Source organism: Agelaius phoeniceus, chromosome Z (assembly GCF_051311805.1).
Source record: "Agelaius phoeniceus isolate bAgePho1 chromosome Z, bAgePho1.hap1, whole genome shotgun sequence".
Classification (NCBI taxonomy): domain Eukaryota; kingdom Metazoa; phylum Chordata; class Aves; order Passeriformes; family Icteridae; genus Agelaius; species Agelaius phoeniceus.
In genome coordinates, this window is record NC_135303.1 from 9715944 (window position 1) to 9741321 (window position 25378).

The 25378-nt window shown below is 41.5% G+C and overlaps 1 protein-coding gene and 1 long non-coding RNA gene across 2 annotated transcripts; one reads left to right on the forward strand and one right to left on the reverse strand.

Moving 5' to 3' along the window:
- Window positions 1-10462: 10462 nt before the first annotated feature.
- LOC129133216 (uncharacterized) lies at window positions 10463-21399 on the reverse strand. The gene is made up of 3 exons (XR_008535925.2): window positions 20393-21399; window positions 16303-16365; window positions 10463-11050 (listed from the first exon to the last, which is right to left on the reverse strand). It is a non-coding gene; the product is annotated as an uncharacterized LOC129133216 (long non-coding RNA).
- Window positions 21354-23961, forward strand: RFESD (Rieske Fe-S domain containing). The gene is given in 5 exon segments (XM_054652839.2): window positions 21354-21565; window positions 21568-21656; window positions 22414-22594; window positions 22679-22713; window positions 22895-23961. Coding segments are annotated over 5 exon segments (690 nt in total). The 5' UTR covers window positions 21354-21534; the 3' UTR covers window positions 23249-23961.
- The last annotated feature ends 1417 nt before the right edge of the window (window positions 23962-25378 follow it).

A 25378-nucleotide genomic window follows, 5' to 3' on the forward strand; every position in this document is an offset into this window, starting at 1 on the left:
TTCAATACCTTCTTGGTGATTTCTCATGGGCATCTCCTTGTAGCACTGACTCCTTCTTCCTCACAGCACAACCAGCAAACTCCAACTCCCTTCACAACCACCTAACCCACCCTTTTGTAGCACTCCTCATTGGACACAGCTGTGGCCTATTAGGGGCAGGCCTATTCCTAATCTTTGGTGATTAGTACAGCTGCAACTCCTCAGGGGTGAGACTACCTTCTGTACTATTTTTATTTTCTTACATTCTATCCTTCCACACAGCTGAGAAGTCTTCACCTGGGGGTATATTCCTTTTGGTGTAAAATGTATGCAGAAACAGAGCAGTTTTCCACTGAGGCCCCATGGAATTGATGCAGTTTGCTTGGGGGGGGATCCCTGGGGACCCTTTAAGCTGTAAATTCACTGGTAGCCGCAGGCAGGCATGGAGACTCCACATGGCTTTGGAGGGTGCTGAGGGTTTATTGGGGGTCCCACCCCTGGGACCAGCATGGTTTCTGAGGGAGGAGAGGTTAAAGGGGAGGAAGGGAGAGAGAGTGAGAGCCTAGGGAGCAAAGGGCCAAGAGACTTTCTCTGGTCTCCCCACACAGTTTAACAGGGAGATTCAAAGCGGGCGCGGAATAAGACTTGTGCCAATGGGATTGCAGATACACGATACTTCAGGGGAGGATCACAGGCTTGGAATAAACTGTACATTTTTGAGGGGTGAGACAGAGCATACCATTTAAAATAAAATGTAACACCACATGGAATCATTACTGACAACCCACATAACCCAGGGTTTAGCGAGAGTGCAAAACTCCTTTTGCTGCACCTCTTTCCCCAGGCAGAGCCGTGGTGCAGGGCTCTGCTGGGCTGCAGAGAGCAGAGTTGGGTAGGGACTTGCAGGTGCCTCCCTGGCTCCCCCCGGGGCACAGCCCTGCTGTGTCCCCCCTCTCCACCCCACTGACATTGGCACAGACTCTGGTGCTTCCAGCACCAAGGGGCTGGGGCCTGGGGCTTTGGCAAAACCAGCTGTGCCTAGGCCCAGGGACAGGGACTGGGATGGGGCAAAGGCAGCTGAGCTCACAGGCTCTCACTGCAGTTTGGTGACCACCAATTCCTCCTGGAGGAGGACAAGCCACCTCTTGCTCCTTCTCCAGACCCTCAAGGCCCCTCTGTCTGGGTGCCACACAAGCCTCCCACCCATGAGCCTCACCTGCAAGGGACGTGCTCTCTGCCCACTGTCTTAGGGGACACTCTGAGGCCAAAAGTCTTTTGCATTTTACTTTTTTCTCATCTAGTTGTAGTTTTGTAGATAATTCTCATCTAAGTCTCTAGTTTCTTAGCTAACTGCAGTACTTCTCCTACCCTGTTAGACAAACACATTCCTGGAATCCTCTTTGAATCTTGTTTCTTCAGTGAACCAAGGACATTTCACTTTCCCATGTAATTTGACACAGACAGTGGGGGCGTTAGAACCAAGGTGAAGGCTTCAGCAGGGCTCCACACCAGGAAGGGCAATGACTTCATTAGCTGTACTTCTAACTGGGGATTCTTGTCCATGATGCTCATTTGCAAAACTCCTACAAGTGCTGAAGCCCTGCATCATGTGTGCATTTGGCCACAAGCACCCCTGGAGGAGCGCCACGAAATGGCAAGTACTTTTGGTCATCTTGGTCTTGTTTGACTCTTGATTTTAGGGGCTAGAAGGCAACAACCAATGCCCTGTAACAATCAATGCCAACAGCACCTGCAGGGGACAGCACAATGTGGGCAGGTTGTCTGTGCCTTGCTACCAGGCATCCTCTCCCCAAGGCCTCCACAGCCTGGGGAAAAAGCCACAGCGCTTTTGGCCATGATCCGTATACTGCTGCTCCTCTGCATGCCTCTCAGCCCAAGTCAAGGCTCCAAAAGGGTCCCAGTGTGCATTAGGATGTCCCATCTCTTCAGAGTGTGACAGGACATGTTGCCTTCTTGTGAAGGCCGCAATGACCTGGTATCGGAGTCCAGCACTGCGATCTCCTCCTTGGGATCCCTCGTGGCCAATAACGGATGCTAACACCAATGTGGTGGACGGTTAAAGTTGTTTATTGAGGGGTCTCAAGGGTATTTATGGACTAAGGGGTTTCTCTACGTCAGACAGGGGTTTGGCTACATTTTCTAGGGTTAGTATGGAGTGGAAAGTTACTGGCATCTATAGGTTAGGGGGGCTACCTGTTTGGCTACATTCCAAGGGTGATCCTTATCTGTGGGGAGGGGGGCAGAAGGATTCCTGTAATTTTCCGTCACAGCCCGAAATCTTCCGAACGCCTGTCCCATACTACTACAAGGACACCTCCATCACACGGGCTTTGCCTTGATTTCTAGTCAGCCTTCCTAGGGCTGCGTTCCAGCGCTCGCCCTGGGGGCAGGAGGTTGCCTCCGGCTCTGGGGGCCAAGGCGAAAAATCAAGGGTGACTTTTGATGGGCAGGTGATTTGCCCATGCTCAAACCCAAAAAGCAGGACATGAGCAAGCCTAGAAGCATGGACAGGTTTGGGTTGGGGTGTCCTGAAAGAAGGGAGATGCCCTCTTGGATTGGGGCTTTTTTTCCTTTGCCCACTTTCCCAATGGCAATTGGAGCTTTCCTTAGCAGGTCCTTGCAGCTCTTTCTCCCCAAACATGTGGCTCCACCCCTGCCCAAACCCTTTTATGGTTTCTTAGCCTGGTTTTATGAACCAGGGGATCAGCTGGGCAGGCCTGCCTGTTTTCCCCCAGCCCCCATCAGCATTCCTTGCCAGAGTCCCCCTGGATCCTAAGGCAGGCTAATTGCTCCCAAGGACACCAACCAACACCTGTTTCAGTTTCAAACCTTCGCTGACTGCACCTTGCTCCAGCCATGCTGCCCAGAGAGAAGTGCAACAAAGGCAACTTGAGTTAAAAAAGGAAATCTGTTACAGGTTTTACCTGCACTTACATACAAATAACAGGTTCTGTTACAAGCTTGCTGCACATAGTTCTGTCTCTGCTGACTCCATGGCAAGTGACAGATCACTACGAGCTCACACCATCTCATCACTGTCAGGTTTCACAGTGGTGCCTGTACAGATCCATGTATGGAGGGAAAGTGACAAACATCCCTGGCCCTCTCTAAATACCCACAGAGCTGTGAGAAAACTGTACAGTGCAAGGCAGGTTTTCACAGCAATTGAGAGACAGATAAAGATAACAATCTGTGTTGTGTAAATACACTGACTCCTGTATAAAAGTGGCTCTACACAACGCAAGCCCATACAGAGCTATACAATCAATGACCAAAGTACCCAGCTGCACCTCCATGTCCCTCTAACTAAAGACACAGAACTGTGTATAGCTCTGCTGCTCTGTACATGCTGAGGTAGAACTGGAGACAGACTGAGACATAACTATATACGGGCACAATGCTAACCCAGTACAAATAGGGCTAGGACAAGAGAGAACAGAGGGAATATGGCTGGCCCATCTCCCCCTACTCCCTCTCAGTCCCTTGGTCCTGTACAGAGAGGCTCTTCTGGAAACACCTAGCGGACAGAGATCTCTAGGAAGCAAAGGGAGCACTGAATCACTTGTGGTGTGCCCTCAGCCCCACCATAGCCTCAGCACACCCATAGCCTCCCCAGTCCCTTCAAAGCCTCCAAGCCCATCAGCCCCCACAGTGCTGCCATCCCCCTGAGTGCCCCCAGTGCCCACAGCCCCTTTTAAAGCTCCATTTTAAGTCCAGCTGCACTATACTCTGTATGTACCTAGATGAGTAGGAGTCAGAAACATTATTGTTCACCATATTAACCTGGTTCTGTGAACTGTCTTTCAGTAAGCAGAGCATCTTCTTCCAAAGGTGGTGTAGCTCTGCCTTTTCTGCACCTTCCTCCTGTTTCATTTGTATGAATTCTGATGTCTTTCAGCCACCTGCCAACAGGGTCAAATTACCCACCCTGTCACCTGTGGTATTTTCTGGGTCCCCCATCTTTGGGAGGAATGCGTGAATCTGACTCACATTCTTAGAAGGCTAATTTATTATTTTATGATCTATATTATATAAAAGAATACTAAAACTATACCAAAGAATACAGAAAGGATACTTACAGAAGGCTAAAAGATACCAATGAAAAACTCGTGACTCTCTCCAGAGTCCTGACACAGCCTGACTGTGATTGGTCATTAAGTCAAAACAATTCACATGTTGGATAAACAATCTCCAACCACATTCTAAAGCAGCAAAACACAGGAGAAGCAAATGAGATAATATCGTTTTCCTTTTTTTCTGAGGCTTCTCAGCTTGCCAGGAGAAAAATCCTGGGCAAGGGGATTTTCCCAGAAAATATGATGGTGGCAGTCACCTCTGAAGAGCTGGAGGCCTGACACAAGTTTTCCAGCTACTGTCAACATTACCATAATAGGCTGGACAATGGATTAATGTTGAAAGTAACAAGCCATATTTGCCTGTCTCCAGCTGAGCAATAACAAGTCCCAGGGCATTGTGTAGGACCTGTCCACCTTCTGAGGCACACTACTTAACTGAGGTGACTTCAAGAGTACAAATTTTGACTCTGGCTCTTGCATGAAGTCAAAGTAAGAGTTGACCCAGACAGAAGAGTAGACCCAGACAGCACTTGGGATAAACCCTTAAGAAAAAAAAGAAAGCCTCATTGGATCTCTAGCACTATGAATGCAAAGAGAAGAGCAGCAGCAGCAGCAGCCCATGTTGAAATTTCAGTGTGGAAAAAAAATCAATAGAGCTGAAAAAGAGAAAACAGGGCCCTCGTTAACTGCGTTTAACAGCTCCACCTCGTGGTAAACTGATTATTTCTGCAAGGTCATGCTGGAAGGGACTTGGGAGCGCTGGGTGGGTCAAAGCTAGGGTGCCCTGGGGTAACTCCTGTCATCATCTGCAGGGAAGGCAGCACACAAAGCACAGGCAATCGAGTTCAGGATGTGTAGGAATCCCACCTTTCCCTCTTGTGATGAAAATTAGGTAGTTCTGATGAAAAGGAGTTTCCTTCTTAGGAGAGAGACAGTAAAGTACTCAAACTGCTTCTAAATATTTATTTTCCTGATAATTCCACAAGCTTCCTACATACATTATTTCTGCTGGTCACCACTAGAAAAGAGGAAGAAAATCCCATGCAAACATGCTAAGTTTTCCAGAAAATACACAAATGGCTTTCAAATTCTAACCAAAATTAGCAGGTTCAACTGCCAAACAAATACTACTGATTACCCTAAAAATTTTGCTCATTGCTGCTGAAACTGACTAAAAAGTAAACAATTCCTTTAAGGGATTTTTTTTTTTCCTGAAAAAAATTAAAATTAAGGAAACAAATTGAACAATCCAGTTAGTTCCGTGACAACTGATAGGCAGATTTGTCTAGAACTGTACCTTTAGAAATAGGATGATTTATATTTTATGATCTTAAATCAGGGAAAAACAAGCCTACTTATTAATGCAGGGAACGAACTAGCAGAGCTAAAAGCTTAAAAGCACTGAGTTTAGTCAGAGGATGGAGGATAACACAGGATTCTCTTAACTATTAATCTGAAGTACAATTATTGCCCTATCAAAATGGACAGGATCAAGAAACTTTATAGAGTTACATCGTCATGACACGCAATGTGACAAGGCTTTTCTAGAAATTATGTCTAATCTGTGTATCAGCAATGGCATCCACTGAATTAGAAATCCTAAGAGTGAATTTTGGTATTCAATATCCTTTGCCTCACATAGAGTTCCAAGAGCTTTTGATCTACTAAGCCCCCTTTGACATCTGTTTGGTTGGATGGTTAGACTTCTCATAGGAATTTTCATCACCTTACTAGAAAAAAAAAGAATTAATAAAAGGAGAAAGACTTAGTGTTAAAGGCTACATGTCATGAGAACAAATTCTGTCTACAAAACTTACTCTATTACCTTCTATGAAGTCAAGTGTTAATGTGGTAATCACTGAGCAGAATCTACCTTGATACTTCTGCACAGCCTTCCGAGTCCTCTTATTTTAAATGAAAAGCTTTCCTAGCTTCCTAAGCTAATTACAAACAACTATGCAAAACCTGTATATATTACATAAACCTGCCTGCACAACTGACTATATACAAAGCACATTAAGTCATGCCATGAAAGATCTACATCCAAGCATGATAATGTTTTGTATAGTGATAAAAATGCAGAATCTGAATGCAAAACTGAGCAGTTCCAGTATCAGGCACCTTTAAATCAGGCACCAACAATCACACTTTAAGAAGGTATTTATATTGAAAATACTAAGAACTTCAGAAAAATAGAGGTTTTTGTTGCAGTCAGAGACTGACTTAATATGCAAACTTATGTGTCACAAATCTCTAAAAGACACCCCAAGTACATGGTGAGTATATACTGCAACAGGCTTTCATGCACCATGTTTCTAAATACATTTAACATTTTAAATACATTTAAATAATTAACAGCAAAATTCATTAACAATCCACTTCATGGTGAAAGCTGGAAAAATAAGATAAAACAAGAAAAACAAGATGAATTGGATAAACTAGTTAAAGCAGAGGAGCCTTGTCAAGTGTTTCTTCAACTACAAACAGAGAAATTTCCAAACATGGATGAATTTCCTTATTTGTTTCAATTCATGCTTTCCCTTCTAAGCTTCACTGCTATTTAGCCTAAATACAAACTTAAATACACTGAAATTGAAGTTCACTGTGATTCGACATTGGACACAAAAATAATACATACCTCATCTTCTCTAAAGCTACCACAGAACTAAAAGCCTCAAGAAAACATGATCCAAGCCTGAATTCTGCTCTGTTCCTGTATTCAACTCCATATTTACACTTTTCAGGGAGAGAAAAAGTGGATCTTGAACATAACTGATAGTAACTGGTCTTGTTCAATATCAATAGCCTTCTTATATTCTACTTTGGCCTGATCAGGTTGCTTTAAAACAGCAGCTGCCAGGCCAATGAATAACTAAAAATTGTAGATATTTTTGTCTTGCTTCAAGACTGCTTAAAATTACACAATTTTGAGTTTAAAAATGAGTGAAATGCATCTTACTGATCCATGGCCTGAGTTTTGTTGTTACAGTTTATGAACTATTCAATCAGGTAATAGTAGATGTTAAAGTAATTTTCTGGAAAAAAATAGTAAATTCAGCTTTTCCTGCCAGAAAAGGTTACATATCTGAACTGTTCTGTCAGTAACCATACCTGGAGCTCAAAGCTCCTCTGTGGGGTCTAGATTAGAAGAGGATTTTTAACACTAGCACTCTACACTTCATATTCTTATCACCACATATAAGCAAATGCAAAAGGAAAGGTAATAAAAGTTCACCTGTGCTCTACTAACATGAATGATCAAGGAAGTTATGAACATGAAACCTGAAAATCAATTTCCACCAGTATGTCAATAACGTACTGCATACTCCACATTACTTTACAACTGTATGGGTAGGAACAGCAAAAAAAATATGCAAAAATATTACTTTCCAAGTAATAAAATAATTACCTTGCAGTGCTTTGAGGCTTCCTTATATTCTTTATTTCATATGGCATCTCCAGCTATCTCTTTAACATTACTCCCACCTCTTTATTTGACATTATGGATACCAAGTAAAAATTACATATAATCAGTTCTTATAAAAAGATATGCTGAACTCAAAATATTGATTATATCTACTATAATTGCATAGAGATTATTTTAAACATAGTGCAAAATCCCAAATTACAGTCACACCAAGAACTGCCAGAAAAAAATGATATGCCTTAGAAATGCTTAAGTTTGCTTCCAATACAGGATTCAATCAATGTTCCAAGCAGCTGAATGATACATAATAATAACTCGAGAATTAAACCTTTGCTAAGGTGTCGGAACTCAGTTCATCCCTCCGGGTGTCCAGAGTTGCCGAGGACCCCGCCGGGGGGATTGGAGACCCTGGCATGGAGCCCAAAACACCTGGGGAATGATTTTGACCCCTGGAGCCCCCTCAACTTTGTATGAGGACCTGAAAGTCACAGACGCTTGAATAGTGTAATAACAAAATGACCACAGGGTGAAAATGTAGATTTTAGGATTTTTGGTATGGGGGCTGTGGGGACAAGATGGAGGAACTTGGGCATGTCTAGCCTTTCTTCTTCTTCTTGTTCTTCATTTTCTGCAGTGATGTTGGCACTTTGGGATTGGTTTAGAGTAGAAGTGCACTGTCTAACATAGGTGATAGGTATTGGGAATTAAGGGTAAATATGTTATACGTAGTTTGCAGTACAAAAAGACAACACCACCTTGGGGGCAGTCAGAGTGCTTGTGGCTGCCCTGCAGAGTGGACCTCATATGGGCAGAAAGAAAATTTTATAGATAAGAATTAATAAACAACCTCAAAACCGAAAAGTGAAGAGTCCAGACTCGTTCTTCAGTTGCGGGGGCTGAAACAGACATCCTACGCATCCCAGGGCAGCAATTATCAACAGCAACCCGAGAGTAAGGTTTTAGATAAATTTAAATAGGGAGAGATGTGTTATAGGACAGGCACATCAGTTAGTATGACACCCTGTGTGTAGCCTCTTTTTAAAGAGGAATTGCTAAGCAGTAAACTGTTTTCAAGAGGCATTTTACATTGGACATGTGCTCGAGTGATTCCTGGGGACCAGGGCTTCTCTTGCCAGCCTTTTCCATGGCCAGCCTGTCACTGGCACCGTGTCACCCACAGTGCTCCTTTCCCTTCACACACACTTAAAGCACTTCCAAATACAGTCAGGGAGCCAAAAAGTGAAAGCATTTAAGGACACACCATAGAGGCATTTGTGCTTTTGAGCTCTTGTTAGGATAACCATGCACTGTTTTGGCATATGTCAAAGTTTTTTGCCTCAAATGAGCCTTAGAAACACTGCGGTCAAAACTGTCTGAGAAACCACGGTGGTGGTGTCAGCACAGAAAAAGAAAGGAAAAGCGACCAGCTGAAGAAGAAAAATCATCTTTCAGTAGATGAAATGCAAAAGATAAAAGAGTAACAGAAGGCCCCAGTGATAATTCTGTAAGATAAATTAGTAGATAATTAGTAATGAAAGGAAAAATGAGGAAATCAAATTTCAAATGTTCCCTTGGAGCTCAAAAAATACTGGGAAAAGTCTCTCCAATTTACATCGATCAGAAGCTTCTGGAAAGACATTTGTGCCCAAAAGGGGATCCCAAGTGCGCTCCGCTGTGGCCCCGCTGTCACCCCCGGCCACAAGGGACACTGCAGCAGCACCTGCCCAGGCACGGTGGGAGACACAGCTCCTGCAGCCCCAGGACACGCTGGCAGCTGTAGCCCAGGGTCACGCTGCTCTTTGGGGGCCACCTGTGGCTCCTGGTAAGCGCCTAGGGAGCGGCTGCATCCTGGCAGGGAATGGGCACATCCTGCAGAGAATTGCGGTGGGGACAGCCACGGCTGTGGCAACGAGGATGCGGCAGTGAGGGCTTCCTGGGGGGTTTGGTACCCTTGGTTTCCGAACCAATATTGGCTCTGCAATATATGTTAGAAATAATTCATGCTATTAAAGAATGTATTTATAAGGATTGTGAAATCCAAACATGTCTCTGACCACACACGGCCAGAGCAGATGTCTATTCAGATTCTAAGGTTCCCGGACACAGCTAAGATAACGATCGACACTTTAGCGTAAGAATAGATGTTTCTAGGATGATGATCACCGGTATCTCCAGTCATCAGAAACCGCCTAAGAGCGATCATCGTCCCACAGACAACATCAATCAAGATAGCAAGGGACACCAGATTTATACATCTGAATACATGGCTTCCCCAGAGCCCATCAACGCTGACTATCCACCTGGAGACGATCTTTGTCCAGCTCTGCACACTGAAAGGAACAGTGATGAATGGGAAGAGTTACAAAAGAAATTGGGACTCCTTCACCTCGGGCACAATAAACTGTATAAAACCTTGTCGTTAGAAGCGGCTCTCGTGAACGGGGGGATTCTGATGCGATAGAGGTCGGATCCAGGTTCACCCAGCGCCGATCCCGGGCTCGACGCTGCCTCTTTGGCTGTGGTGGTTTTGAGGATCGTATTTCGGTCGCGCAAAAAGATAAATAAATCTTTCCGCATTTTTGATAATTTGGCTCATGATTGATCATTTATAACAGGCTCTGTTCCCGAGAATGCACTCCAGGCTTGCATCAGGCACATGGCAGGGGTTAGGCTCCGCTCGCAGGTGGTGGGTACCAGGTGTGGTACCCACGGTGGGGCACAGCAGCCGCTCTGGGAACAGAGCCGCTGCGCGGGATGAACCCTCTTCCATGGGCTAGGAAAGCAGAAGGAAAAGCAAGGTTGGTAAAGGCTGTTGTTCTTGGCATGCTGTGTCCCCGGAACTTTAGGGATGGGGTGGATTGTTCCTGCAATCACAGGTGAAAAATTTGACTGAGTTAACGTAGAAGCGTCAGGGGATAGGACGGTCAGGACGAACAGATACGATGTTGGGCCTCACATATTGTTTGACTCAGGCTTTTATTAATTATAAAAAATACTACAATTCCAAGTAAACCCAGATAAGAGGATACAGGAACCAGTAGCTTTTATGAATTTCTAGCAGCTTATTACAGTGAATTTATTATTCATAAATTTGTACCAATAAATCCAATATCAATCAAGACAGGTAGAGAAGATTTTTTGTCATTCCCAAATACATAGTATATCCCCTTGTGAACAGCTAAAACCAGAAAATCTTTTACCATTTTCTCACCACTCTTCTCTCTGTTCACCCAGCATACTGGATGTGCTTTACTCACAAGAAAGGGGAAGCCTTGGTTTCACTGCCTCACCCGAGCCCTCCTTACTGAGGAATCCAAAATAAGCTCCATGCTATTATGTCAAAGGCAGATTAACCATTTTGATTACACTTGCAGAGAGCTGGAAGTTTCAATAGCTGGATGCTATTGAAACTACCAGTTTTTTTTTCTGGAGAAAATAAAATGCTTCAACTCCTGCAGCTGAACTCCTCCTGTTCAAAGGTCTGGTCTTTCTTTTGAAAGTGTGCCTGCTTCAGTGGTGGGTGGTGCTCCCTCTGGAAGACTCTCACCTGTTAAGACAAGTGTGACAAAGGTTTTCTTTTCAGTGAAGAAGACTGGGCAGAAGTGTCTGGTCTCCACAGCAGTGATCTGTGGCTTGAACAACCCCCTTTCAGCTGCTGTGTTACATTAGGAAAACCCTCTGTTCTTTTCACAGTGCTTGCTGGTGGGATGTGTTGGTTGGCAATTCAGCTCCTAAATTGCTTCTTGAGGTTAACCAAGTGATGACAGGCTCTGCTTGCGATGCAGCTTGAGATCCTGGATGACGTGTGCTTGCTAAAGTTGCTCAGAATTAGGATATTGCTTCAGGTCCCTCAAAACTAAGAAATCCTACATAGTCTTTGTAGAGTGGGTCTCCAGAAAAAGCTGCAGATTTTCCATATTCTAAGCCTGTTCAAGCAGCTTCTTTGACTCAATAGACATGCTGCCTGGGCAGTAACCAAAGTGGCCTGCAGCTGTTCAAACAAACCATTTCTGCGTTGGAGAAACTTGTGAGTATGTGGTTGACAGGATGACATGTCAGTTGTGTACTTTCTCAAAAGAAGTTTCTGGTCCAAGTCCCTTTTTCAAGTTCCACCTTCAGATTGCAGCTTTATTCCCAGTTTGTCCTACAGAGTACCTGTTCCAGTTGCCAGTAATAGTGGTGTACCAGATGAGGCAATTAGTCTGTAGACAAACATGGCTACAAGCTGATTCCAGCTGCTGGGATGTCATGGCTAGCTCTACTGGTGCTAAATGGAATTATTTCTTCTACAGTGCTGTGTTATCCAAGAACATTTGCTGCCAAAAAAAATAAATTGAGGGAATTTTTTCTTCTGAGTGCATTCCCTGATATGAACTCTAAAGGGTAAAGAAAATTACATTAACTATGAACCGATGAATGATGGAAGGGTGGCTAGTGAGGTAATGAAGAGCTTGTGCTGTAAGGTTAAAATATTTGGAACAGTGCCATTGCAACTGTAATATTAAACATTTCAGTAATTTACAAGAACTGTTTCCTATGGTAGAGCACAATTTCAGTGCTTAACTATTTTTGGGTTCTCTATGAGACCTTACAAAGTATAATTCTGCGCAGTGTCCTTTGTAAGTTGTCACTTGGATGGTTAGTGCCTATCCGTGGGGAATTAGAAGCAATAGCAACACAGACTGTAAATTTTTTAGGTTTGGTCTCCCTAATTTGCTGGGAGGCCTTTTTACTCTCAGAGCCTTTTTACTCTCAGAGATTATTACAGAAATTTCAAATAGTAAATACTGAAGTGTTAATTTGGAGACATATCTCCCAAGTTACAAAAAGAGTGGAGTATGAAATTGATAGTAAGGATTATCTGATCTATATTCTGGAAAAGATGAAGACAGAAAGAAACTTACGCAACTGATGCTATATCTAATGTCTAATGTTTAATATAGGAGAATGTTAGGTTAGATATAGCTTTTGTTTGAAATGGTTGTTTTAAAAACAGATACAGACTAAAAAAATAAAATTAAAAAAGCACATTTTCTTAATAAACATTGTAGATTTCAGTGGGAGAATCATCTCCCTGCAAGAGCTGTGCCAGTGTTTACCTGACAGCATCTCTCACAAGGGCTCAGTCTCTCAGATGTTGTAGAACAGGTCTGATAGTAATGAGAGCATTTTAGCTCCAACAGGATAATTGGAAATTGGATTTTTCTTTCTGTCGTGTCCTTTGGGATCTTCTACAATTGAGCTATTAGATGTTTTGATGGATAATTGTGATGGTAATGCTGGTGGTGTAATAATAATAATAATAAGGAGGATGATGATAAGTATGTCTTGCAGTTGAATAGCAGCCTGAGAGAGTTATTTGGGAGAATTTTTATTAAAAGCCCCAGCATCTGCCCAGAACAAACCCATTATCCACCTTGTGTGGAGCTGATAATGGGCAAAATGATATTTTTCTCACTTCTATTCAAATGACTTGCCTTAGGCAAGCAGGGAAGAGACTTTTTCTGTTCTGAATTATTTAATTTTTTATTTGCAAAGGCTTTGCAACACTTTACACAATAATCAGCCACCATAGTCCCTTGAGATGGGGAGAAAAACAACCTGAGAACCTCCATGCAAACAGTATGTTGGTGAATTAGAGTAGAGAAAAGAAAGGAAAAGAAAGTAAAGAAGGGGAAGGGGAAGGGGAAGGGGAAGTGGAAGGGGAAGGGGAAGGGGAAGAGGAAGAGGAAGAGGAAGAGGAAGAGGAAGAGGAAGAGGAAGAGGAAGAGGAAGAGGAAGAGGAAGAGGAAGAGGAAGAGGAAGAGGGATTTCTGGGAAAGTTTAGGAAAGTTCAGGAAACTTCAGGAAAGAAAAGAAAAATTCTGGAAAGGAAAGTACAGAAAAGAAAATAAAAGTTCAGAAATGGAAAATTCAGAAAAGTTCAGAGGAGTTTAGAAAAGTTCACAAAAGAAAAGAGAAGGGAAGTTCAGGGAAATTCAGGGAAGTTCAGGGCAGTTCAGGGAAGGGGGAGGGGAAGGGGGAGGGGAGTGGAGGGGAAGTGGGAGGGGAGGGGAGGCAAAGGCAAGGGCAAGGGCAAGGCAAGTCAAGGCAAGGCAAGGCAAGGCAAAGAATAAAGGATTTTTTTTCATTTGGAAGAGACCTGAAAGAATCATCTCTTCCAACTCCCTGACCCCTTCAGGGATGACCCAAAGTTAATGTTGTATTAAAAACGCAGTATTCCAAATGCCTCTGGAACACTGACAGGCTTGGGGCATTGAACACCTTTATAGGAAGCCTGTTCCAATGTTTGCCCCCTGCTCTTGGTAAAAAAATGCTTCCTCATGTCAAGTCTGAACCTCCCCTGACACAGCTCTGAGTCATTTCCATGTGTCCTGCCATGAATCCCAGGGAGAAGAGGTCAGCACTTTCCTCTCCACTTCCCCCAGATGATGGCCAGTTTGTGAAGTTCCACATGGCCAAAGCATTTTCTACCAAAATGCTTTCTTTGAGCAGAAGTGGCAGGATGCTTCCATCTTTACTACTTTACTCACCAAGGTGGAGTGAGAGAAGACACGTGGAAGTATCAGCAGAGGAGAAGAGACAGGGATGGTGAAGCTGGGAAGAAGCAGATGTGGACCAGAGGTCTGTGCTCAAATGTCACCTCTCTGCTTGTATCCTGTGCCCTCACGTTCTCCTGATACCCCACAGCCACAGCATGAGGAAGGCTTTGCTGATATTAAACAGAAGGAAATTGTTGCTACACTTAGCTGTATTTTTTTTTTTAGTATGTATCTGAAGTTCATGGTTTAGGACAGTCTGCATGGTGCTTGTTTGAAGTGACAATTTATGCAATCATTCTCTCTGAGGTGTATTGTGAATATATGAACCTTGGATGTGAAGTAGTGAGACACAACAGAAATCTCTCTTTTCTGTTAAACCCCTTCTGTGCTGCTGTAGCTTTTCAGTGTTTTCAGAGAGTGCAGAAAACTCTTGTTATATGGAAAACTAACAAATAATACTTGCTAAGAAGTACATTCCAAAAAAGTGGATGTTTTTTATTCTGTCTCACATTATGTCTTCAGGCACCACTATCTACTACAAAAATGTAAGTGGCTTACAACAGCTTTCACCACATAAAGTCAGCAGCACCTGCTGAAGAACAGAATATTAGGTTTGAAAATAAGTTATGTTTACTTAAAACAAAAAATCAACTTATGGAACTTATGCAACTTATGGCCTTTTCTATTTCAGAACTGTAAAATCTCTGTGTGCAATAAAATCAGAAATACTTGGAAACAAGGACATAAAAATGAAGTCTGAGAAATGTGAATGTCATTGTATATAGGGTTGTGGTTCTTTTCTTCTAGGAATGGTGAGAAGTTTTGGGGGATAAGGAGAGCATGGGGGGAAAATATTTGCAAAAAGCAAAATCTAGCTTGCATACGAAGGAAAACTTTCTAGGTGCTAATTGCTAGATGAGATGTGTCCTGGAAAGCAGAGGTTCCTTTTTTACAGATCACAGACAGAGTTCTAACATATCTGTTAAATTTTTCTCATCCTTAATCCAGTTAGAGTATGTAAACTGCATAGTTTACTGAGGTCCTTTCCACCACTACTTCACATTCCCAGTATGTGAACCACCATTTGCTGATGAATGCCACCATTTACTGACCATTTGCTGATTCTTCTGGAGTGCAACTGTGTTTTGAAAATGACAAAGATCAATCTCTCTTTCAAGCGCATCGATGAGGAGTTTAAATTAAGTTGTAAGTCTGCTGGGGTGGCAATACAGAACAGAATACCAGCAAAATATGCTTGTGAAACCTTGTGTTGTTGAGCTGATGGTCCTCTGCATTTTGCAGAAGCTAGCACTTTTTCCAGGCATGTGACTTCTTTCATAGCCCTGAATCACCACAGAAAACAACAGGATTATCTTACACTTCTTTATAACTGAATGGGCTGGAACCTGTTTAAAAAAAAAAAAAATACTATAAAATTGGTCTAATGTACTGAATTCTTTCTATCAAGGTGTCAAGATCTGTCATGCACTGTCCTGAAGACCTTTCTAGGCTAAGTGAATTTCCATATTGTTGTGTAGTCCCACATAATACCCAATCTTTATGGTTTATAGTTATGCTACAGTTAATGAGATGCTATGCCAGTGTTTCTGTACTTTCTGTAGAGTAAAATTTTAGGAGATTATTCTGCAGTACCTCTCTTAAAAAAAGACATGAGCTGATAAAGCACATATTTCTGGCTCCTAGGCTTTGTTTCTAGCTGGTTTTTGTAGGCATCTTTTAAAATAGCTTGATATCTGTGGAAGCAGAGGGAGAACATGAAGGAGGTAACAGTGCTGTGTAACAGATTAGCCTCTGTGTTTCTGGGACCACAGCCTGAAAATGATAAATTATAGTAAAAGGTTTTTAATTACATCTGAGTTTTTTTGTTTAGTTTTGGGATTTTGGGATTTTTTTTAAAATGTGTTAAATTTAGTTGCTAAAGTATTTAAAGTAATTTCTAAAGTATTTAAAGTATTTAAAGTAATTTCTTCTTACCTTTATGTAACTTATGAAACTATTAAAATGCCCAAATGGTTGCAGAGGTGCATCCAGTAGATTATTACTCATTGTACACCAAGAATTGCACGGGACAGTTCTCAGAGCAGGAAGTGAGAAAATAAAGTATTTTATTATGCTGTATGTACAGGGACAGATGCCACACTTGGTAGGTATTGCTGATTTTTTTTTTTAAATACTGACAGTCTTTGGCAGGGGGAAGAAAAAAAGATCTGGGAGTAAGTATATGGATGTTGCTTACCCAGTCTACAAGACAAATAACTGGATAACTTTTGAATCTGTTGCAAGATGAAGTCAGAGTACTCTGAAAAGTAATCATGAGAAGCAGTCAGAGGCACAGTACCTGCAGTAAAATATGGCATGTTTTATGTGACTCGTGCAAGAGGAACTGAGGAACTAACTAAAGAACAAACAAGAGGACCAAGTGTTGACTGAAATTATGGAAATAGTTGTGAATGGGACAGACTGGCAAAGCAGAGCTGAAGGGAGAGAATAATTTTAGGGCATGGATGAGGTGCTGTTGTGCATAGACTAAACAGTAAGGTTATTCTTGAAGTCTTCCTTAGCAGCATATTATTGACAGTTTAGAAGAAAGAATTAATTGGGCATTCAGAAATCTTCCTAATTTCCAGTAAGGTCTTCATACATAAAAATGATAGTACAAATTGATCTTAATTTACAGTACTCTTATTTCTTGATTTGAAAGAACAAGAACTTCCGTGCATTCTAATATGAGGTTCTTGAATTAAAAAGCTAGGTTTTTTCAGCAACATTGGAATGATGAAATAATTTAAAACACACTTAATTATTCTTTCACATTTTATGAGGGGAAAAAAAAATCCCCTAACAGGAACTGAGGGCTTCTATAGGGATGTAGGCACAGGAAGGAGGAACTTCCACTGATTATATATAAGGTGGATACTGCTAGAAGTCCTTCAGCCTCAATGCAGTGTCAGGCCTTCTGATGCTCTGTTTTGCTGCTGTTGAAATCACTGATAGTAGTTATGCTAAAAACAACACAAAAGCGATGATAACAGCTTTACCTACGGTGCATCCTTGCCTTTTGGCATTTTTTATGGTTGTTGTTCAGTCCCCTCCACTCTTCACTGGAAGCCAGACCTGTGCATCTCCTTGGTGACTGTAAATTAATCTGGGTTGAAGGCTTTGGGCTCTGCCTTCTGTGCACAGAGGGGAATTTCCAACCCTCTAGGATTGGAAATCAGGATTCCCTGGGGCATGCTCCCTCACTGGTACAGAAGTGGAAGGAGTATTTTGAAAATACATTTTTCTTGTGGCACATGATATATTTTCAGCTCTATGAGATATTTGGCTTCTTACAAAAACAATTTCCTTTTTACTGTTACTGTCATCAACACAACTACAGGGAATTATTAGATTCAGAAATATTTATTGTTAAAAAAAGAGGTTTAGATGCAAACAGTCTTTGCTAGCAGTCATGCCTAACAGTTTACTATAGAAATGATAGCACAAATGCATCCAGGAATAATATTAAACATGAAAGGATGGCAGGTTCATTAGCTTATCAAAGAAATTTCCATTGTGAAGGGTTATGTGGAAGAAATGTGATAAAGACTCCGTATAGGAAATGTACCATTGATCTGGACAAGCAGGATAATATGTAATAACATAATAATAAGATATTAAAATGGCTGTAGTTCTTACCTCCTTGGATATGCACGCACTCATTATGAGACAGAGAATGAAACAAATAAGACTGACATTGATTTACCTAAACACACATGAAAATTACCATTAATAGTAAATTTTTGAAGTGAGCTGTGATAAAATATGTAGGAGATGAATCTTATTGAAACTAGACATTAGATAAGTCACTGTTCAAGGTTTATCTGAGATCTTTTACGCTAATGCTCAGAAAAACATTCTTTGCAATACAGGCTGCAAAACTTGCTCTTTTAGAACTGTCGTGTAAACTGCAGTTTCTGGAGAGAATATGGAGCAGGAGATAAAACTGCACTTCTGGCAGTGAAAGCCAGTGAAAAATCCTATATTGTTTCACTTTCATTTTCTAAAAGCAGAACAAAAGATTTGTTTGCTTGTCTCTTCTCAAATATTTGCAACCAGTTATCAAATAGGACATAAAATAGGACATAAAATCTGAATAGTTTTGTCTTCCAACTATTTATATCAAATATTTATATAGACAATGAGTTTTAAAAGTCTTGTATTTTACTTTGTGCCTTTTCCCCAGATAAAATAATTGGTCTGCAAGAATGCAATGTAGTGCTGTTTCGTAATTTTTTGGAAAGTAACTGAATGCAGGAGTATGCACTCCTTGCTAAGCTTGGGAAAATGCACCCTGGGAGAGCTACCAGGGCTCCTCAGGATAGACTAAAATCCAAAGGAGTCTTGATTAGCTGGAAAAGTATCTGAAATCAATCAGGCAAAATAATCATGGACTAGTTTGAAGTCAAAAGAAAAGGAAAGGGAAAACCATTAAAATGGTGAACAAAAAACTGTCTAGGCTGCATTTTTTCAGTTCAAAAAAAGTGCAATACACCTGAAAATTTTAGAGAAATTGAAGGAGAACATTAGCCAACCACATGATGTGGTGGAAAAGGAAATGAGTGACATGTGGGTATGACTTAAAGGAGTCACAAGAGGCAACTGTTTGATTAACTGCAGTGAATGCTCAGGGTATTGATTCTGCTTTGTGACTTTATCTTTTAAGAAGGATCATAAAAAGATGAGAGCATTTCGAGGAAAATAATATAAGCAAGGGACCTGTGAATTGTATGAGGTATCAGCTGTCAGAGGAACCTTGAGGAGTCCTCTGCAGTGACTAAGGCTTCACAGCCTGGAAAATGCTGCCACCAAGAGCAGGAAAGAGAAATTATTTTGGTTTTCAGGCAGGCCTCTTCTGATGAGCAATTTGGAGGAAAAAAGTGAAGAATTCCAAGTGTTTAAACATGAAAACAGCCTGCCAAGCTATCTAAACTCTGCCACTGAAATTTATTTCAAAATATTTGTCAAGAATGACCAAAGTAGATTTGATCCTGCACAAGATAGGGAGGCTGACACAAGTCACTGGGAATGTGCTTTACAGCCCCTTTGTGTTTGGGGAGGGGGTGGTTTAGGCTTCACCATTATTACCAAAAAAGCAGCCACTTAGATTTTAATGCCACCTGCTTTGGTTTGTCCATCATTTTTGTACACGTGAGCTGTCATCATAGTGCTGAGGGTTTTAATAACACATTTGCTACCAGCTGTAAAGATTGCAAGTTGCTCTTGCCCAATCACACAGAAACAGAGCTCTCACATCACAGAAAAGTATAGGTTTTATTTGTAATGTCAAAATGATGAAAAAAAAGAAAAAGTCAGCTGATTCAGTGAGTGCAGTGAAAAATCTTATGAACAGCAACAGAGCTAAATGAGGAGGATCCAGTCTTCATTGCTCTGCCTTAAAACACACCAGGCAGGAATAATTATAACAATGTTTTAGACACCTTTGGCCACAAGCAGGGCAGGTTTCAGACATATACATCCCATTGCAGTGTGCCTGTTACGGTCCCCTATTCAGTCTGTGCAGCTCATTAGTTAACGACTGCAAGAATTGCACCAGCCTGCTTGAAATGAAATGGTCACATCCAGACTCTTCTGGTGGGTTTAAACAACAGCAACTACCAAAAAACCTCACAACAACAGACTGGCCAATTTTATTTCTGAATGATGTATCCCAAAATCCACAAATATGACCAAAATATTGGTAAGGCTTTGTAATGATAACCAAAACTCGGGTTCTGAATGAGAATTCAGAATTCTGAATGAGAATAACATCTGGGCAATTTGTGTAGCAACTGCCATCCCGCTGATCTTACATGCTTTTTGAAGTTTTACAAGGAAACATAGCAGGGAGAAAATGAAATGAAATGAAACGAAATAAAATAAAATAAAATAAAATAAAATAAAATAAAATAAAATAAAATAAAATAAAATAAAATAAAGTAAAATAAAATGTGCCCTGCAGCAGGGGTATTTTTCCTTTTACCCAAAATAAGGAAAAATTATTCAGAGCAGGGTACAGCAGTGAATTGCCACAAATTACAAATACAAATCCAGCTCTGTTTCCAGCTGGAGAAGGAGCCCTTACACTACTTGCAAACCCCTTTGCTGTTCCCACCAGGTGGCACTTGGCAGCAGGAACAATTCCGTCTATACTGTCTGCAGTAACTCAGAAAATATCAAAGCAGCCAACCTCTTAAGAAAATATCCGGAAAAAACTGTTAGAAGGCTAAATTACTCTGCATAAGCCTGGAAACAACCTTTCCTCTTACTGACTGAAGTGTACTCACTTGCACGACTCGGAATTGCTCCGATAGCTCAGGATTCTGTCTTAGGATCTGTGAGGAGGTGATGTGACCCATTTCCTCTTATCTAAGGGAAGAAGGTAGCCTTGAGTGTTTTCTTTTGGAGGGCCGCTGACGTGCCAGCGTAGTCCTTATTCTACATTTGTTCACAGGTAAGTGCGCAAGTACCAGCTGCTAAAGGAACTTTTTGGCTACTGATTGCTTGCACAGTTTAGGCTGCTTGGGGTCCACAATGTGCTGCTGATGGTCTCAGTCAGGTTTCAGAATGGGAGCCTGGATAATTCATTTGTGCAAAATCTAAGCTGAATGTAAGAAGTCATCTAGATGAGCTGGAGATTAGATGTATTCTAATACTGGCTGGGAGATACAAACAGATATGTGCGTACACAAATACATATGTGTGTGTGTGTGTGTGTGTGTGTGTGTGCATGTTTCTGTTTCTAGAGATGTGTACATTTATATGCACAGGGTTTTTCAGAGGCATCTTAATAAGAGAAGTTTTAATTACAGGCTTCTGCATTTTAGTGTCTTTGGCAATTTGGAAAGTTTATAGAGAGAATCAGCCAAAAGGGGATAGAAAAAACTGGGGATTTCCTACTCTTGTTCCTGTGGTTAGCTTGCTTATCTCCTGAAAAAACTAAGTGTGAATGTTTTACTGGATCATCCTGTGAGCCTGGCAGTGACGTTTCACTTTCTGGGTAAGACTGGGTGGCAGTTCCTTGAACTGGAAAGCAGGGAGTTGGTCTGAGCAGTTGATCACGTGCAGATCAGTTCACAACTGGTCTTGGAAATGCCACACTGGCACTTAAACCAGTCTCCCCAGCACGGTGGCTTCAGAGGAAACCTGCATTTGCTGATCCTGAGGACAGGCCATGTGTGGCTCTGAGCAGGGTTCTGGGAGCAGGCAGCAGGACTGGGCTCATGGTGAGGACAGCAGCAGGGGGAACTGGAAGTTCTGCTCTTCCCTTATCAGGCGAGCCCCAGCGTGTCCCTGGCTCTTATCAGCCCTGGCAGAGCCAGTTTCTGATGCACTGAGCCCCTGAAGTCCTGTCACAGGGTGCTGCAGGGCCTGGCCCCATTGCCTCCAGCTTGCACTTAAAGAGGGGCTGAGAAGCACCTTGTGACACATGGGGACAAGGCAGGGCAGTGGTGACAGACCTGAAGGGAGGCCATGCTGGACCTCATCATCCTCAGCCTTCATTTCTTCATCTGCTTTCTCATCTCCATTGCAATCTGGTATGGACCAAAGGTACAGCCCCCTGCAGCCAGAGAGACACCCCCTCCTCCCCCCATCCATGGTTCCCTTTTCTGTGTTTATAAAGACCTGGTTTAGCTTTTTTTTTCTGAGGAAGCAAGGTTGTATTGGGAATTTGGGAAGAACTGGAACACAGTAGCTAATTGTAAGTCAATTTAAAGGGAAGGTTGCTTTCATAAAACTGCTTATATTCTCTTTTGTGAAAGGGAGAGTCTGTTATATGTTTGAAATAGGTAAGAGGAGGGAAGGAAAGGCAGGAAAATTTGCTAGAAATGTTGGGTTGAATACAGCTTCTCAATATAAAATGTCTTCTTTCCTTTGCAGAATAATATTTTATTAACTTTAATAACTTTATATTTCTAGCCATATTATGTAAAATTATTTGATTTACATGTAAATGTTACCTGTTGCATACCTGAACTGTATAGTATTTTACATTTGCCATCCTTATATTCGTTTGCATGTGGGTTTTGAGGGGTGAAAGTGGTTTAGGTGCAGAGTAAACAAATAGTGATTTAGAGTTTATCTTGCCTGAGCCTCAGGTATCTCGTTTCCAGCAGCAGGTTTTCCTTGTCCTGTCAGTTCTGTTTGTGAACACACTAACTGAACATTGTCACCAAGCTCTTGTGCTTTTCTACCTCTTCATGTTGATAGTCTTTCACTGAAACCTTTTCTCCCTCTCCTAACATGAAATCCAAATGTGAATTGCTTTCTAAGTGACCTTTTCATTTATTTGTCCATGGGTTCTAAGGAAGTGGATTCACACAGCTCAAGCACAGGAGGAGCTGAAGTGCAGTCAGATGGTCTTATATTCATTGGCAAAGAAGATGACATAAAGAAGTCCCAAAGAATAACAGCCAAAATCGATGGCAGAGAAATTGTTGTTTTCTACCATGAGGGGAAATTTCACGCTCTGGATTCTCGCTGCTACCGTAAGATCTCTGTGATCTCAGTGTTGTTAGAATTAAGCATAAAATCTGCTGCATAAAGTAATATGGTATTCTGCCATGTTTCAGATGAAGGAGGCCCTTTATGTCATGGAGAAATAGAGGTATGTAAGCAAAATAAAAATAATGCAGAGGCATAGGGTCATGTGAAAACTGTAATGGATTTTTTGTAATGCTTTTATCTGAACATTATATAGAGAAACTTATAACCTCAGACAGCCTTACAACCAAACATACCTTTTGTCCTAGAAGATGACTTGCTATCTTTTCTTCTTCTTCCTGCAGGATATCGATGGACAAGCATGTATTGTTTGTCCTTGGCATAACTTTAAAATTACCTTGGAAACAGGAGAAGGATTGTATGAAGGAATAAATCCTCAGGAGCCATCACCAACACCAAAGTGGCAATCAAAAGGAGTCAAACAGAGGATTTATAAGCTCACAATAGACAATGGAAATGTTTATGTGAGTCCTCCAGATTTGTCTGTTAGCTTTGACTCTGATTATTATGCTGAAAAGTTCAAACAAGGTGGTGAATTAGCTATGGGAAAACAACCCACTCAGAAGCCACAGAGTAGGTCATGGCCAGACAGCCAGAATCCTGGGGAATGCACAAATGAAGAATCTGCTGGGAAATAAAAATGCACTGTGCCATGAAGATTGTCTCCAAATTAAATTCTAATATTGTTATGTTAAAGCATTGAAATACATAGAAATGAACAGGATAAGAACTGCATTGTCAGAAATGTGTCTGATTTTGTGCTGAGGATATTTTTTTCACTTGCATTTCAAAAAAAAAGACTTAATTACAGCAGAGTGCCTCACAATATTTGGTATTTTGCTAGAACTCTTTTAATTTTTAAGAGGGGATATAGTATACTCTGGCTTATAAAACTTACTACATAATTAAAAGTGGATAATCAGGTGTAAAGGTTATCTTTATATACTTAACAGTTTATACTTCTAATACCTGTAGTAAAAATGACATGGAAACTTTTAACTTTTAAGATATTTGTGTGATCTCTAGCTATTTATTAAATGCCAAAAAGGGAAGCACAGAATTCCAGAATTTTTAGTGCACTCTTTTATGCCTATTTGTGCATTACTACCTTGAGTATATAGATGCATTTCTTTTCCTTCTTCTCACTGAATTCCTCGTTAGTTCATTGAATAATGCAGCAAGAATTTATTATGTATAGCTTGTTCTTCCTGGTTCTGTTGGTTAAAGAGAGAGCTGTTTGGTGTGATATATAAATTAGTGACCCTTGTTTGCTTGTTTTTCTTTATTGTAACCACATTTTTCTACATTCATTTGAAAAAAAAAAAAAAAGTGCTGTCTATGTAGAGGCAAATCCTGTGTTTTTCTCTGTGTGTTTGCTGTCCAATATCAGATCTCCCCCAAAAACCCCTTCTAAGGAAGTTCCTCTCTCAGCTCTGCTGCACTCCAGGATGTGGTGGGTTCTACTGTTCAGCCTGTAGAGTGCAGAGACAGAACACAGAGTCATTGAGGCTGGAAACACCTCTAAGACCATCAAACCCAACCCTTAGATCAGCACTGCCAAGCCCACCATGTCCCCAAATGCCACATCTACACTCCTTTTAAATACGCCATTCTGCATGGCTGCAATCCTTCAGTGTGGGATTTTTTTTTGTGTGATTTGTTGTTTTTTTGAAAAGTTCATTCATAGCCAGGTTCAGTTTGAAATGCCTGCTGTTCATCTCTAAGTTCCTCTTGTGTTTGCCGCAGGCTGTCTTGCTTTTAATGCCTGTCACGGGTAACTAGGCCTGTGTCAACACTGTTGTTGATACAAATCTGTTTAGAAGTAGTGAGGCAGAGGGAAGAGTGAAAGGATAATTTGTACTGCATTGATCACAATGAATAAAGCAAAGTACACAATCAATTAATTTCACTACAGCTAGATTGAGAGGAAACCACCTCTGGTCATGCCTCCTTGACATGGTTTTTGCAGTTGACAGGGAAAAGTGTTACCTTGAAAGTGCTGCTGAGCTGACCCACCCCAGTTCTGCATTTTATAAGAACTACAGCACAGAAATGCTTTTCTTGCCATCGTCCTCTTCCTCCTCCTCCTCTTCCTCTCCCTGACCACTCAGCCAGCCAGTGCCCATGATCAGATGCAAATGCCTGCCCTCCTTCAGGTGAATCACACCTTGATTATCTGCTATGAAATGCTGTTCTGAACTGACCAGTTCTGTGATTTGTTGGGGTTTTTTATCACAATTTGTTTGCTTTTAAATGAATAGATTAACTCTTTTCTCTTGAAGCCACTGGGTAGATGGCAGGAAGGTGGAGCAGGTACCTTCCCACCATCTACCCCACATGGAGCCCCAAGGGGCTTGGGTGGTGTCAGGGGGGTGCAGAATTGCTGCCCTTCCGTCCCTCCTCACCCAGCTACCTGCACCTGAGATTAAACTTGACCACAGACGTTGTGTCCTAGTCAAAGACACGGATCACATAAAAGGAGAGTATTGCAAGAACTTCAGATACACCTGCATTAACTCATGTGATTGCTGAGATAGTACTTTCACTGACTTTTCTTGAAGTAGTGCATTACCGGAAATTCACTCTTTAAATTAACAAAGATGCAGTTCATTTTAAGATAGCACTGACTCTGAACAATATGCTATTATCTGTATGATGTTTAGAAGAATGATGAAAATAGGAATTTTTATTTGAAAGCTTCATGGACATGTTCTCGCTAGTGGAAGAGTACTCAGGATTCTGCAGAATTTCATTTACTGGCTAAAATT